The sequence below is a fragment of the Haliotis rubra genome, unplaced genomic scaffold (genome assembly GCF_003918875.1).
Source record: "Haliotis rubra isolate DU_JTF1 unplaced genomic scaffold, ASM391887v1 Scf127, whole genome shotgun sequence".
NCBI classification, from domain to species: domain Eukaryota; kingdom Metazoa; phylum Mollusca; class Gastropoda; order Lepetellida; family Haliotidae; genus Haliotis; species Haliotis rubra.
In genome coordinates, this window is record NW_025765192.1 from 1394052 (window position 1) to 1410336 (window position 16285).

General features: G+C 39.6%; 1 protein-coding gene across 1 annotated transcript in view; it reads left to right on the plus strand.

Annotated features, from left to right (window-relative positions):
• The window catches only part of LOC124266634 (bone morphogenetic protein 1-like), a 77053-nt gene that overhangs the window by 32115 nt on the left and 28653 nt on the right, over nt 1–16285 (plus strand). The window contains 8 exon segments of the mRNA XM_046701435.1: nt 1670–1992; nt 5063–5183; nt 8850–9028; nt 10299–10532; nt 12769–12978; nt 14073–14167; nt 14169–14187; nt 14822–14970. Of these exon segments, the coding sequence (XP_046557391.1) occupies nt 1670–1992; nt 5063–5183; nt 8850–9028; nt 10299–10532; nt 12769–12978; nt 14073–14167; nt 14169–14187; nt 14822–14970 (1330 nt within the window).

A 16285-nucleotide genomic window follows, 5' to 3' on the forward strand; every position in this document is an offset into this window, starting at 1 on the left:
TTGGCGCGCCAAGAAACACTGCAGTGAAACTATGTCATTGCATGCATGCTGCCAATTGTTTTCAGATAGAATCAGTGCCTGTTAAGTGCTGAGTGACTCTTTAATTATTACCACCTGTCTCTGCAGACATGTGCTGTCGTGCTTTTGAAAATTCCATTTGGTTGTAAGTTTTAACAATTTCTTTTTGCTCTGGGAAAAAAATGTTCCAACATGTAGTGTACAGTATAATGAGTTGGCTTTGCAAAGTTTTCAGGGTCTAGCTTACATATGTGTTGCTCATTGAATCATGTTTTTCACTTCTGTTTTGTTTGTAAACATGATTATGTCCTTGCCATCAACATGGAGATGAGGAAAGGAGAGATGTACAAAACCTTACTTTAAATAAGTGGCTATTGTCTTTGGCGCCTTTGCCAGATAATGGCAGGGAGTTTCGAGCTTCCAACTTGGGGTTATTTATGTCCTGGCTGTCTCTGATGCCACAACAGAGGGATGTAGCTGCAATACTGTTAAGAGTGGCATTAAACTCGCTAACTCACTCACACACTCACTCACTCACTTGACCCGTGAAAATCCGGGTTAGAATATTGATCTTCAGTAACCCATGCTTGTCGTAAAGGCGCTGACTAACAGCTCGCTGACTTGGTTGATACATGTCATCGGTTCCCAACTGCGTAGATCCATGCTCATGCTGTTGATCACTGGATTGTCTGGTCAGACTTGATTAATGACATGGATGCAATGTATATTGGTTTTGATTCACTCCACTCACTCACTCACTCACGGAAGGTCGTGAGTTCGTCCCTAACCGTGTCATACCAAACGACGTTAAAATATGGTACTTGTTGGTCCCCACAAGAAGGACTGGTAGGTTCGAGTCAGTTATATAACAATGTGTCAGAGTGGAGTATTCAGTAAGCTAGCACTATAAAACCAGCATTCATCTGGGCTTACAAGAAGCCACACATACACATGCATGCATGTCGTCATGTGAGTGAAATATTCTTGCTGTTAAACCCCATTTCACCTCACTCACTCCTCACTCACTCTTCGATAGGGATAGTTGATCTATCCATGATATACAAAACTGATGCTCATACAATGCCAAGTGTATATTTCAGCAGAAGGTCATATCTGTTTATCCTTGTCAGACATTGAGTAGTATAACTGAAAACCTGTTCTAAGTGGGTCTATCAAACTCACACACTCTAGCATGATATCCATATGGGATTACAACCAGGGTTGTGGTGTGAAGTACATGCTTAACACAGTGGGGCACAACCACTCACCACCACACACCTACACTCACCACCACTCACCACTTTTCTAATGACATGGAACCCATGAAGGTCTGGGTTAGAATGAACCTTCAGTAATCCATGCTTTCGTAAGAAGAGGCTTAATGGGATCAGTTATTCAGGCTCGCTGGCTTGACACATGTCATTTCCCAGTTGGGCAGATCAATGCTCATGCTGTTGATCACTGGATTGTTTGTCCAGACTCAATTATTTACAGACCGCTGCCATATAGCTGGAATATTGCTGAGTGTGGTGTAAAACTAAACTCACTCACTCACTCTGACATGGATGCAATGTGTATTGGTTTCGATTTCTTATTTTCTACCATGACATTCAAAGCAGATGAAACTAACTGTGTATATTTATGATTTCAGGAGTAAAAAAATATGTCGGAAAGATCGACATACAATGAAGGAAGAAATAAAAAAGTTACGAGAGAAATGGAGGAAGCTCCGGTCCGAACTGAAGCGTCAAAGAGGAATCGCAAAGAAAATGAGACAAGATGCAAGGAAAAAGAATCCATCCAGAGTTTTGAAGATTGACCGAGAATCTATGTTTGAAGAAGATGACACGGATAGAAAATCCAAAAAGTCCAAGCAGTCGTCAAGGAAACGGTTTCGCCGAGCAGCAACGGCGAAGCCCAACCGACTGTGGGACTATGGTGTCATACCCTATGAAATTGAGTCCAATTTTACTGGTGAGTAAATGTTTATCAAAAAGATACAAATAAAACAGTTTAACATATATGTGACAGAACTCATAATTTCCATAATCATAACAAATTGGTGGTAAAAGCAGAATCAAAAGTAACGAAATCCAACTGTATCATGAATATCTGTTATAAATCACATGTTCATGTTTATGCTACTGTTGTTTGCTCTTTTATATGGTGTGTGGTGGGCTCTTTAATCAATGAGCATAGCTAGTCAGGCTAAAATTTGTAGAACATTGCAATATTGATTTGAAGTTTGATATATCAGAAAAGGTTAATTTGGCATCAAACATGGTATATGAGTTGGTATGAATAAGTACCGGTATTTGTTTCATCAGGTTTCCTATTTTGTAATCATCGTTAAACTTCTCTTCATTTATCAAGCATGATCTGTTGTAGTGTAGTATCTTATGTAATCCGGTCAGTAGATACTGCATTGGTCAGAATGTACAACAGTGTTGCTGTACACAGAAGGTATGGTGAGCTACAGGCCCTTAAGCAGTACTTGAAAACCACAAATATAAGTCCCACTTCACAACATCTAACTGATTTATCATATGTCAAAGGATAGAGCATGTTGTGTTCACTGATACAGTTTTCTGTAATGCCAGATATAATATATATGAAATGTATTATCAGAATTGGTGTCAGTTTCCAATTGCCTTCAAGACTTGGAACCTTGCGCTACAGTTTCCTGTACGAGAAGCACTGTTAGGCAAATATTACATATTTCATGTGCCTATCTCACTACCTTGACAGACACAGAAGTCAAAGTTGAAACTCTTTCATAAGATTGAAGTTTGTTGGAGAATCTCAAAGATAAATGTGTCAGCACTCTGTAAGCTGCAGTTGAATACAGGGGGTGGGGTGGTATTTGGCTACCAAAATGTCCTGAAAAACATTTAATTGCCTGGCAAAATGTAAACTGTTCAGGTTTAAAAGGAATTACGTTTCAGAAAATAGGAAGCTCTCTGCAAAAAGGTCTTGTATTTACAGAAATGATAGGCATGGTTAAGTGGTGAAATAACATTGCAAGTTTGTTTTACTTTATAGAAAAATCTGATGTCAATTTCCAGCACTGCCAATTCTTGTTTCTTTGGTACTAATTAGTGTGTTATAATTTTTGATGTATGGAGTTTTTAAATATAGAATTGAAGTATTACACTGCCATTTTCTCACAAGTTGGTAGCACAGTGGGATATGTGTGTCAAATTCAGGAATTTACTTGCCTAGAAAACACTGTTTGCATATATCTCATCAACAAAATTTCAGCATTCAAGAAAATGTGACAGAAGTTAATAAAATTATATCTGAGGAAATGTCTTTCATTATTTGCATAATTTCTTCCGAGTGTGTCAACTCTAAAATAACAAGGCTTGTTTTACAGAATACTAGTATCAGGTTTCAAAACTACTCATAAAAATGTTCTCACAAGAAGTATATGCTGAAAACGTAGCATTGCATGAATATTTCATGCACGAAATGCAGATCAAATTGCATGTAGTATGTTCAGAGAAATCTTCGTAGCCCAAGGATTTTATTGTGAAGTATTCTCTCAGACAATAACACTGTGAAGAATTTAACAACACGTTCTCAACTTGAGTATTCATGGATAAGTCACTTATCAATCTTGACGTTTCAACTGGTAATGGTTCCAACACATAAATTTGCCTCTGACTTCCCACGATGTTTCCACTCTGAATGTTCATATAGAATATTTCCTGTGCAGAGCTTTTAGAAATTTAACAAATATCTGTAAAAATTTAAAAAATATATTCAGGGGTGAAAATAACTTTAAAATTGCTAGTGTACTCAGGTACAGTGGCACATGTAAAATCACTTGCCCTGATAATATTTCCTCTATACCGGCTTTTTTCTTGTTGATTTTTAAAAATAAGCAACATAATTAACAATGGAAAGTCAACTGGACACCGGTACAGTGTGATATACAAATTTGCTTGCCCGAAAGAAAAAAACACTGGACTCGGACGTCGGGCAATGGGTTATTTCCACCCCTGATATTTTTCATACATGACTCTGTGAGATCATACACATGCACGTCCTTATGTGTGTTCCATGTTTGGCATTTGGAGTTTGCCTCAACAAGAGCAGTCTCTCAGAGTTTCTAAATCATTATGTTCCATTCCACCCAGTAATTCAAAATCCCTAAATGAAGCAAGTGCAGATTCTCCTCAGGTTCTCATCTCCCACCTCACTGGGGCTCCTTCTCATATAATGAAGGTCTTTGTTTCTATGAAAATTATATATTTTCAGAGACTGGTAAGTCTAGTTTAGAGAAGTCAACCAAATGTCAAATATCCATAGCAGGGAGATCTATCACGTTTAGTGTGATCAGGTGATGTAGATTATCTGCTGGACTGTTGGAAATGGAATAAAACATGTGAAAACTGTTGTCAGGTTGACTTAGTGGCCAAATAAGTTCTAGATTCTATATGGCATACATTCTAGGGAATAATAGGCATATTTTCAAATAGAAACAGTAAATAATTCCCTTGATAACGTCATTCCTAAGTGCTATGTAAGCTTGGGCTCCAGTGTTCCAGCATGAAGTAGGTTTACTGTTGTCAGAGACTCGCATTGAATCCAAGAAATAGAGGTGATCATGTGAATGTGCTTTAGGATGGTGTATTAGGAACAAACATTATATTTGGGATAATAAACTCAAAAAAGCAACCCAGAGCAATCTTTTATTTCAGGCTGAGGCAATTTGAACTTAATTATCATTCAAGACTTATGCTGGATTCCTTTCAAACTTGGACAGTGTCCCCATTGATCCTGGATGGTTCCAAACATGAGTTTTTCAATACCAGAAGCTTTGTTTTGCAGAGTGACTTATGTTTGTCTGACAGGACTTACAATACCTAGTTGTACATCACAATGATATAATACCTGTGAGGAATGAAGGTATGATTTTCCATGGTGCCACTAATTCCTATTAACTCTGCTGGTTTTACCCGAGTTCCCTCCCTGGCACTTACAGCAGATCAAAGTAATAGATAAATCCGGGTAAACTAACATTTTGTTGTTTGTGTAGGTGCCAACAAGGCATTGTTCAAGCTGGCCATGCGACACTGGGAGAACTACACGTGCATCACCTTCATAGAGAAAAGGGCAGAGGACCAGGACTACATTAAGTTCACAGAACGTTCTTGTGGGTGAGTACCTTGCTTTCTCCATCTCCAGGATGCTGGAACCACTACCATGGCATAGTGGGTAGAGCATCTGCTAAAAGAGTTGGATTTTGGTGGTTTGATCCTCCATTGTATCATACCATGTTAAAAGGTAATTGTTGTTACCCTGCCTGGTGCTGAGTCAGCATATCACAGAAACTGATCAGGTTAGTGTCAGTGTAATGTATGTGATGGTGTAGCCATGTTAAAGTAGGGCATGGTTTCTCAGTGGGCTAGCTCTGTAAAACTGGCAATAGTAGGAACTAATACAAACATTGCTGTCTGCTGACTTGGTGGACACTTGTCATTTTATCCCAATTGTGAAGATCGATGCTCTTGATGTTGATCACTGGATTGTGTGGTCCAGACTTGTATATTTACAGACTGCTGTCATAAAAGCTGGAATATTACTCAGTGTGGGGATAAACAAACAAACAATGTGCACCCATGTCAATATATAAATGCATTAAGCTTAATTGTGATCTTAAGCCAAATCTCACCTCACCTCACCTCACCTCACCTCACCTCACCTCACCTCAACTCAACTCAACTCAACTCAACTCAACTCCTCATGACTCAACTCAGAAGGATCCTCATGACTCTTGGTGGCTCTGTTTGTGGTTGAAATTGGCTGTTCAGAATTCTCTAGTCATCTGTTTGGTGTTGATTTGAATCCTAGATTTGTCATGATTATTGTCATTGTTTCGTGAGCATCGGTCTCAGTGGTTCCACAAAAGAGGTAAATGTTTATGATTTGTGTTATTTGGGGCTTTCCCCTACAAGAAGCTGGCATGCCCAATGCTTGTGAAATTCTGCAGTTGAAAGTGGCGTGAAATGCCTTCCACTTTGTGTATATCACTCTGTGTAGCATATTGTTAGTGATGAAAGGGGAATAGTGAAAAGCACTCACTGATGAATAGTTTCAAGTTTAGTATTTACAAGAATGAATCATTATTTATTTTTCTCAACAGATATTCTGCAAAAGGGACATTTTGTAACACTACAAACAACTTAGTAGAACAAATACATATGGAAGGAAGGCTAGGATATATTTTGTTCCTGCCATAATAAATGTGCCAAAGAAACTAATTGTCTTGAAGCTTATCCCCCTCCCCTCACACCCCCCTCGCATCCCCCTCGCATCTCCCCTATCGATGACCACATATGAAGTCAATTAGTCTGTCTTGAAGCTGAGCTGGTTTGCTGGAGCTGTAAACTATAAGAGACAAATTAGCCAGGGTCAGTGTTTGGAGGCAGAGGTTTGTATACTCTTTCTGGCTCACATAATGAGCTTGTTTATTGTCTCATTGAATTTACTGCCAATTATACCAGCATTTGTTCTCTGGGGTTGTTGTTCCTCCGCAGATACAGATTTAGGAAGGGAAAGGAGGGCTGCTGTCCCATAAGGTTTCCGCTTTGATGTTTTGTGAAAGGGATATAAGCATGGATGTAATGTTTACTGAGCGGTTTATGTAATTTTGGGAGGGTTAAATTATTTTGTGATATAACAAAATTTCAAAAGAATCAAACTAAAGTTTGTGATATATCATAAACTTCCAAAGTGCAGAGAGTGGTGGTTAGAGCTTTGTTAAACTGAAGACATTGTTTGATCGCCAGACAAATGATTACTCAGAAAATACATAATTGTAATGGAAAGAAGCAGATGTATTTAAATTGAAAAAGAGCCCACTTGAGATGTGAACACCTGGAAAGTCTAAACTCGTTACAGTAAGGGCTGGACAGTATACTACTGTGATTCAGGGAATGTGAGACAATTAAACTAGTCAATACAGGGAGACAATACCCAATATTGGAACAAGGCACACAGACCTGTTTCCCCACCATGATATGGCTAAACTATTACTAAAGTGCTCTGAGACCATACTGACTGAACTAAGATCATATATGTCAATTTATTACCTATGAGGGCGAAAACATCGGGGTTCATATATTTCAAACGATGCCCTAGGGCAAAATATCACTTTGTCATGGTGACGTCATGAACAATGCTATTACGTCACGTTACTTGTATGACATTGCGTTCTACATTCAGCGACGGCGGGTAGCCAGCCTAATGTTTGAAAGTAGATTTGGGTTCATTTTCCTCAATTTGACGACTTCGGTAATAAATAGAATATTATATTCGTGCCCGTATCATACTATGTTTACGACACTCTGCCTATATATCGGTATATCCCTCGCTTTGCTCGGGAAATACCAACATTTGGGCATTCGTGTCATATGACATGGGCACTCATATAATATCCTCTATATATGCTGTATTAGAATCTCTACTTGCTACAGAGTATTAGAATCTCCACACTTTTGTCTACAGATCTCTAGCACAGAGCAGGACAATGTCCACACACAACATGTTTGTCCTGACTGATCTCTACTTGCTACAGAGCAGGACAATGTCCACACACAACATGTTTGTCCTGACTGATCTCTACTTGCTACAGAGCAGGACAATGTCCACACACAACATGTTTGTCCTGACTGATCTCTACTTGCTACAGAGCAGGACAATGTCCACACACAACATGTTTGTCCTGACTGATCTCTACTTGCTACAGAGCAGGACAATGTCCACACACAACATGTTTGTCCTGACTGATCTCTACTTGCTACAGAGCAGGACAATGTCCACACACAACATGTGTTGTCCTGACTGATCTCTACTTGCTACAGAGCAGGACAATGTCCACACACAACATGTTTGTCCTGACTGATCTGTACTTGCTACAGAGCAGGACAATGTCCACACACAACATGTTTGTCCTGACTGATCTCTACTTGCTACAGAGCAGGACAATGTCCACACACAACATGTTTGTCCTGACTGATCTCTACTTGCTACAGAGCAGGACAATGTCCACACACAACATGTTTGTCCTGACTGATCTCTACTTGCTACAGAGCAGGACAATGTCCACACACAACATGTTTGTCCTGACTGATCTCTACTTGCTACAGAGCAGGACAATGTCCACACACAACATGTTTGTCCTGACTGTACTGCTTCCTGAGGATATGGCCGTAGATGCTTTGGAATGCTGTGACCTTTTCCGGGCCGAGGTTAAGAAAATGTACATATTAACATTCCAATACAAAGTACTTCAGGATATCTATTATTCTGTTAGGGTTATCAATATTATAAGGTCTGCTGGTTTCTCTTCTATACACGTATCATCTGAGATTTCAAAGGAGCAGTTAAATAATTCAATTGGAATGGCAGTGGTGACGATGTCTTCTCAGGTGATGAGGTGGAAATAATGAGGAGCTGAAAGGGGGAGGAAGGACCAATATATGGGGGTCTTAGACAAATACCACTTTGGTGGATCCTGCAAGAATGGGTGTGGTGCTGACAAACCTAGAAACATGATGACCAGGGTAACAGGGATCTAAACCCATGATCATAGCTTTCTTGCATGGCAAAGGGAAGCAACTCTGCACGTCAAATTGGATTGCCTTGGATGATCAGGCCTATGCATCTGATGGAGGAGTATGAGAAACAGTGGTATTGGTTTTCCATCTGTGGTGGGAATTATAATAACAATGATGATGATGATGATGATAATAATGATGATAATGTCATGGTGGTGGTGATGGTGATGATGATGATGATGATGATGATGATTTCTATTCCAGATGTTGTTCCTTCGTGGGAAAGCGTGGCAATGGCCCACAAGCTATATCCATAGGCAAGAACTGTGACAAGTTTGGTATTGTTGTTCATGAGCTTGGTCACGTGATCGGGTTCTGGCATGAACACACACGTCCCGATCGCGACAATCATGTACAGATCAACTATAATCACATCATGCCAGGTACGTGGTAACAGTTTATGCACCTCCATTACAGTGATGTGCACCTCGAAACCATCGGTGGATGTGATTGTATGCGCTGGTTTTCTCTGTAATGCTTGTAGACAGCTTTGTCATGGTGTCAATCACTGGATTGTCTGGTCCAGACTTGATTGTTTAAAGACGGAATCATGCAGCTGTTATACTGATGAGTATGAAGTCAAACAAACAAATACTCACGATGTGGTCAGAATTGTATAATCGACTCTGATTTAGCAGAGATTACTTACTGATTGTATATTGACTGTGCTAAACACCGGACATGATTACAGCCATCAAAATTCATACTAGTCCAGTGGCCAAACACAACCAAATTTCTGACTTCAGTCCAGTGATGGCTGCCCTTATTGCCTATGGTATCTGAGAGCTATAACTCTGGACCAATTCCCAATGCTTCAGTTCAGCTACAAGTCCTCTTTTTTAGTGTGTAACAAGTGATATATATGGGATCATGCTTTCTTCAGTACAAATTCTAGTACATTTTGGGGTGGAGTCCCATTGTTTGGTATATTCTGGACATGTAATGACAATAACCAACAAAGTTTCTGAAAGGATTACATTGATGGGTTTCTCTTGGGTTCAGGTTTATGCTTTACTTATTTCATGTCTTTTACTGGTCCATTTGTATGGTGCTTTTCCATGCTGGACAGCATGCTCAAAACACACTGAGAATTATTACCCAGGTCAATGAATCTGTGTGCACTCAGTGTCCTTGCCCATCTCCCTGGGGAGAATACAACCAGGCTGAGAGGTACTAGAAGGTTACCATCTCATCCTTTCGATGTTCTTCAGATAACGGGATAAATATTTCAGATTCTTTACATTACTTTACACACTTTCACTTTACATCTTTGCTTTACTCTTAGATTCTTTACCCAAGATAGGTATTTACTTGCTATTTTCCATTTGCGAATAATATGAGATGAGGGTGGCCATAGATGCTCATGATATCAATCACTGGTATGCTGAGTTCAGACTTTATTTATTTACAGACAGCTGTCATAAAAGTGGAATATTGCAGAGTGGCATGTTATTAGATTTAATTATTTTCTTGACCAACAAGAGCCTGACACTCTGAAAGATGCAGTCAGATGTAACCAACTTCAACAACAGCCAAGTTAAGCAACCATTATAATACACCTGTAATTGTACAAACCTGTGTAATCAGCCTCAGGGATCTTTATAAAGTGTCGTCTAAGTGTTCCGAGTAACAATGGTGTCTGTTATGTTACAGGCCAGGAATACAACTTCAACAAGCTGACACCGAGTGAGGTGAACTCTCTCGGCGAGGAGTACGACTATGGCAGCATCATGCACTACGCTCGCAACACATTTGCCCGCAACACGTACCTGGACACGATATTGCCGAGCAGAAAGCCAGGTGTGCTGGTGCGGCCGGAGATTGGACAGAGAGTACGACTCAGTCCTGGGGATATCCGACAAGCCAACAAGCTCTACAGATGTCCAAGTACGTATACTCACACCATTAGTATCTCCTATATCAAAAAGACTTTGTGTGTCGTTTCTCGTTTATCATCCCAAAAATTGTCAAACATTATTATACAAGTCCCTGCAATTTTTATGTAAATGTTTTATTTAAATATAGCAAAATGTATTTTGTACACATTAAAATATGTTGGATAAAATGGCAATAAAACAATTTTTAATAGTCATGGGTGGTCCCTTGGCGACAACTGGAGCAATGTTTCCAAGTAGATTTCAGCTTAACGTAGCATAGACTTGGCATAAAACAAGATAACTTGAAATGGCTGTTTTTCAGCAAATGCTGTCTCTGTTTATACCACAGCAACTCTATTCAGGATAGATAAAGAGATAGCATCTGAAGTAATATTCCTCGACACATAAACACATATTCAATAAAAAAATTGCTTATGGTTTAGACAGATAAAAGGAAATAGACAAGTTGAAATATACGTGCAAGTTCCCTGCATATCATTATATCGTTGTATGAATGGCACCATTGTTAAAGGCAGGTGTTAGAGTGCAGATAATGAACCCATGCAATACAATACAGGGTTCACAAACCATCTGCAAATGTGATGAATAAGCCTCAAATAATGGTGCTTTTTTCCACTGACTGAAAACAGTATAATTGACTATTTGTTAGTGAACTTGAAGTCGCACTCCTGGTGTAAGAACCCTATTTCATAAATAAATGTAATGTCAATAAACCTGAATAATGGGTAAAACTCCTGCACTTAAAGATTTCTTCTTCAAATGTTGATCTAGCCTTAATATATTTTTCACAATTATTCCACATAGTGTTGGTAAATATGCATTTATGCTTATAAAAAACATTTCATTTCATTCACAAGTTCATGACATGTGAAAAGAGTCAGTGTTGGATTTTATTTTTTTTGTAAAATTTTAAATAGCTGAATCATGATTTGGTGCATGTTAGATCCTGTATATATAGTGACATTGACAAATGCATGTGCTGCTTGATATTGACGAAGCAGCACATGTGATGCCTGAACACGATTTATGCTGCCCTAACCCTCAGCTTGTTTGTGCAGTGTCCAATAGTGTTATCGTATCACAAGCAGCCAGACAGTAGATCAGGGCTGTTTAAATAAGACAGTCCTCCCACTTGTTTTTTAAAAAATATTCAACTGTTTATGGTGTTTGTATTTTAAGTGATGTTAAATTTTCAAGTTTATTCAAGTCAAACAGCAGGAAATTCATGTCAGGCAACCAGTGCACTTGGACCCCTGTTAAGTGTGCATGAAAATTTGACAGTTTGTAGATTGTATAGCGATAAACACAGCGGTAGGAGAAGACCGGAAATAGTGGGAGGTTTACAAGTTAATTTAGATCATACATACTGGTGTCTCTTTTGAGCTGGTAAAAAAGACAAACTGACAAAAAATAATTTAAAAAACAAAGTGTGAATTTTGACTGAAGAAAAAGTCCTCTGGCTGTTTTTCAGTTTGGTTAAATATAAAAGCCATGAGATTTGATCTGTACTAATAGAATTCACAGCAATCACAGCAATCACCCTCACCACACACACCCACACCCACACCCACACCCACCCCACCCCTCACCCACACCCACACCCACACACACACACACACCCTCACCCACACCCCAACACACACCCACACCTCACACCCCACACACCACACACACACACCACCCACACCCACACCCACACCTCCCCACCCTCACACACCCACACCCACACCCACACCCACACCCACACACCCACCACACACACACCCACACCCACACCCACACCCACACCCACACCCACATCCATGTTGATACACACACTCACATTTACCCACACCCACATTTAATCTTGATGATTGATTACCCTTAAGAAGTTGCTCCAAGTTTAAATAAAATATGTGATGTTTTCATTCAAATTATAGTTACACGAAGATACGGGTTAGAATTGATCTTCAGTAACCCATGCTTGTCGTTGTAATAGGCGACTAACGGGATCGGGTGGTCAGGCTCACTGACTTGGTTGACACATGTCATCGTATCCCATTTGTGTAGATCAATGCTCATGCTTTTGATCACTGGATTGTCTGGTCCAGAATCGATTATTTACAGACCGCTGCCATAGAGCTGGAATATTGCTGAGTCCGGCGTAAAACCAGACTCCTCACTCACTCAAATCATGGTTATATTGTAATAGTTGTTACACGTCCATGTTGTCCTCTGTCTGGCAGAGTGTGGTCGCACATTACAAGAATCCAGCGGCAAGTTCTCCCATAATCCTGTCACATCCAAGAGCAACCTGTGCCAGTGGAGGATCTCTGCTACACACGGAGAGAAGATTGTCCTCAACATCACCAAGCTGGACATCCCCAAGTCCTTCAACTGTGAGAAGGATTATCTGGAAGTCCGTGATGGCTACTATGTCAAGTCTTCATTGCTTGGTGAGTTGTGGCCTTCTCAAACTGAGAGCTAGGCATTAAGGAAATTACTATGCTATTCATCTATTCATCAAATTACTGCATAATGACAGATCAATAGGCATTTGTTTTCCTTGGCTTTTTCATCTGTGAGCAGAAACCTGACAGAACCATGTAAGCAAAGTGGTGGTGGTAAAGTTACAGCAAGGAAGGATAACTTTTCTATTTTCGTCCATCTGGAATCCACTGACCATTATCAAACAGCTGATCACTGCCGTTTAAACGTAAAAGCATCCAAACATCTGTGCCGTGGGTGGAAATAACCCATTGCCCGACGTCCGAGTCCAGTGTTTTTTTCTGTCGGGCAAGCAAATTTGTATATCACACTGTACCGGTGTCCAGTTGACTTTCCAATGTTAATTATGTTGTTTATTTAAAAAATCAGCAAGAAAACGGTCGGTATAGTGGGAAAATTATCAGGGCAAGTGACTTTACATGTGCCACTGTACTGGAGTAACTATCAATTTTAAAGTTATTTCCACCCCTGGTGCCTATATATTTTACCTTGGCTGAAGACTCTTACGGCAGCAGCAACTTCAATACAAATTACATGTGATGCCTTATGCTAATTCATCACGATATGGCTGAAATATTGCCGATGTGACTTTAAATTTTAACTCACTCACCTATGCTAATTCAAGAATCTTAGATAAAACATACATAGATGCTTCAACTTTTTTCTAATTTATCACAGACCCTCAGCCGTATTTCGTTTTCCCTTCTGCATCACTCTTCTGCAATGTTATATCTCAACTTGAAGCAAGTCTAGATTTTCCACAGGAATTTATCAATTTCGATGTAGTTGCTGTTTCTATCAAACTAACACATTTTCAGAAATTGAGTGCTAGTCTGGCACTCTCTATTTACAATGATAATTTCAAGGTAAAGTCAATAATTGAAATTTAGTTCAATAATTGCAAAGTATTACAGTTGTCTCAGCAAAGGGGATCTTCCCTCAACACTCGCTTTGAAGAAATTCTCTACATCAGTATCAGTTTGAGTATTTGACAGCATATTTCAAAGAATGCTGATGAGTGACGTCTGTTTATGTGTTGCAGGTCGCTTCTGTGGCGACCAGGTGCCAGATACACTTGTTTCCACGGACACCAGAATGTGGATTGAGTACAAGAGCAGCAAGAAAGAGGGCAAGGGCTTTCCTGGCAGAGTATGAAGGTAAGCAAAGACACCTTCAACATCTCAGAATTAAGTGTCAAGGTCAATGTCACGGGAATATATGATCAGGTGAACAGTCCACTGTCGGACAAATGTTTATTGTGCTGATATGCACATCGGAATATCATGGTGAAGGACCTTTTGGCGGGGGTTCAGTAATGGTGTGGGGCTGCCTATCAGATGACTGAAAACTTAACCTTGTGACGATCAGACATCATGCATACACATTTGCCATTGGTGATTTCTTACATTACGAGGCAGTAGCAACTCTACTTTGCTCCGCCCAAGGAGTCCAGATGTGAATCCTATAGAGTATGTTCATTATTGGTCACAGAATACACAGAGAGATCCTCCAGTACAAAATCTTGATGTACTGGAACAATATCTCCATCAACAATGGAATACAATGTCTTTTCTGAATAAACTACAGTTTTTCGTTCTTTTGTATTTAGATTTGCTATTTGATTACTCTTTGAGTCAATTTATTCCAACAGTAAGTTAAAAACTGAGGTATGGATAAGTCCTTTGGTACGGTTAATGTCAACATATTGATGTTATGAAAAATATTTCGGTGTTCCATTACATTTTTCCATGTGTATATTTCAAAACTAATGGCCAATTTTTCTGCTTTCAGCTATCTGTGGTGGAGAGATTGTCCGTGACTACGAGGGCCATCTCACCAGTCCCAACTATCCTGATGACTATCGGCCAAATAAGGAATGTGTCTGGAAGATCACAGTCCCAGAAACCTTCTCCGTTGCTCTCAAGTTCCAGTCATTTGAGGTCAGGAAAAGACAACTCTAGTTTATGCACTTCCACAAAGTGATGCTCATATAACATTAGGACTAAGTGGTCTGATCACAGTCCCAGAAACCTTCTCCGTTGCTCTCAAATTCCAGTCATTTGAGGTCAGGAAAAGACAACTCTAGTTTATGCACTTCCACAAAGTGATGCTCATATAACATTAGGACTAAGTGGTCTGACTCACTGACTTTGTTGATGCATATCAGCAGATCTTAGGTGCATAGATCAGGGCAGAACAGTCGTCTGTACCCCATGCTTGTTAAAACATTTAGCAAGATGGGTTGGGGCTATGTGTTATCATAACAGAGGTAGGATAGGGAGTCTGTAGGAATGAATGGATATATCAAACTCTGCCTGACCTCAATCCTAGTGTCATCCTACCTGGGGGTGTATGTGTGGTGGGGGAGGGCTGTGATGATTGAATATGACCCCCAGCTGTTTTGGAGTGACTTGCATACAATCATTCATTTAAAAAAAACCCAAAATACTGTAAAGACCAAGTGTAGTTTTTTCAGTGTCCATGTTTTTATGTCGACAGAGATCTCTATTTACAGATTCGGGGTGGGGTTAGCCTAGTGGTTAAAGTGTTTGGTTGTCATGCCAACAACCTGGTTTCGACTCTCCAAATAGGTACAATGGATGAAGCCCATTTCTGGTGTCCCTGCTGTGATACTGCTGGAATACTGCTAAAAGCAGCGTAAAGTCTTACTCACTCACTTCCTCATTCACTTTCTGATACAATGCAAGTATCATGTGAATAATGCAAATAGTATATTGTAACTTAGGCATATAAACGTGTATTTGTGATGTGAGTTCGTGCATCATGTGACACACTTTTGGTGATGTAAAATAGTCAGCTGTAACAGGAATTCTGGCAGAATTAATTTTATCATTGTTTGAAAATAGCCAACAGTCTGAAGCCATGGGTGTACAAATTTATTGCATATCGTAAGGAAATTATGAACACCTAGTGTGAGATGACATGTGAGTAAATTTCTGAAAGGTTCAAAATATGTCTAGAAATTTGCCTTCCTAAGTAGACATAGTGGTTTGTTATCATGAAAATCATCAAAGTGGTGTTCAACCCAATTCAAATAACCGTAAATAAGTGTCTGTCACGACCAAGTAAGCAGTGTTTTCATGAAATATACGCATGTTTCAAGAAAAACAACTCGTGGCATTGTCACTCCCATGTTGACTTATGTAGGACGATGTGGATGTTCGGGATGGTTTGTTTATGTTCGTCAATCATTATCGAACAGCTTGAAGATGAAACAAGCATCAGTACATGTCA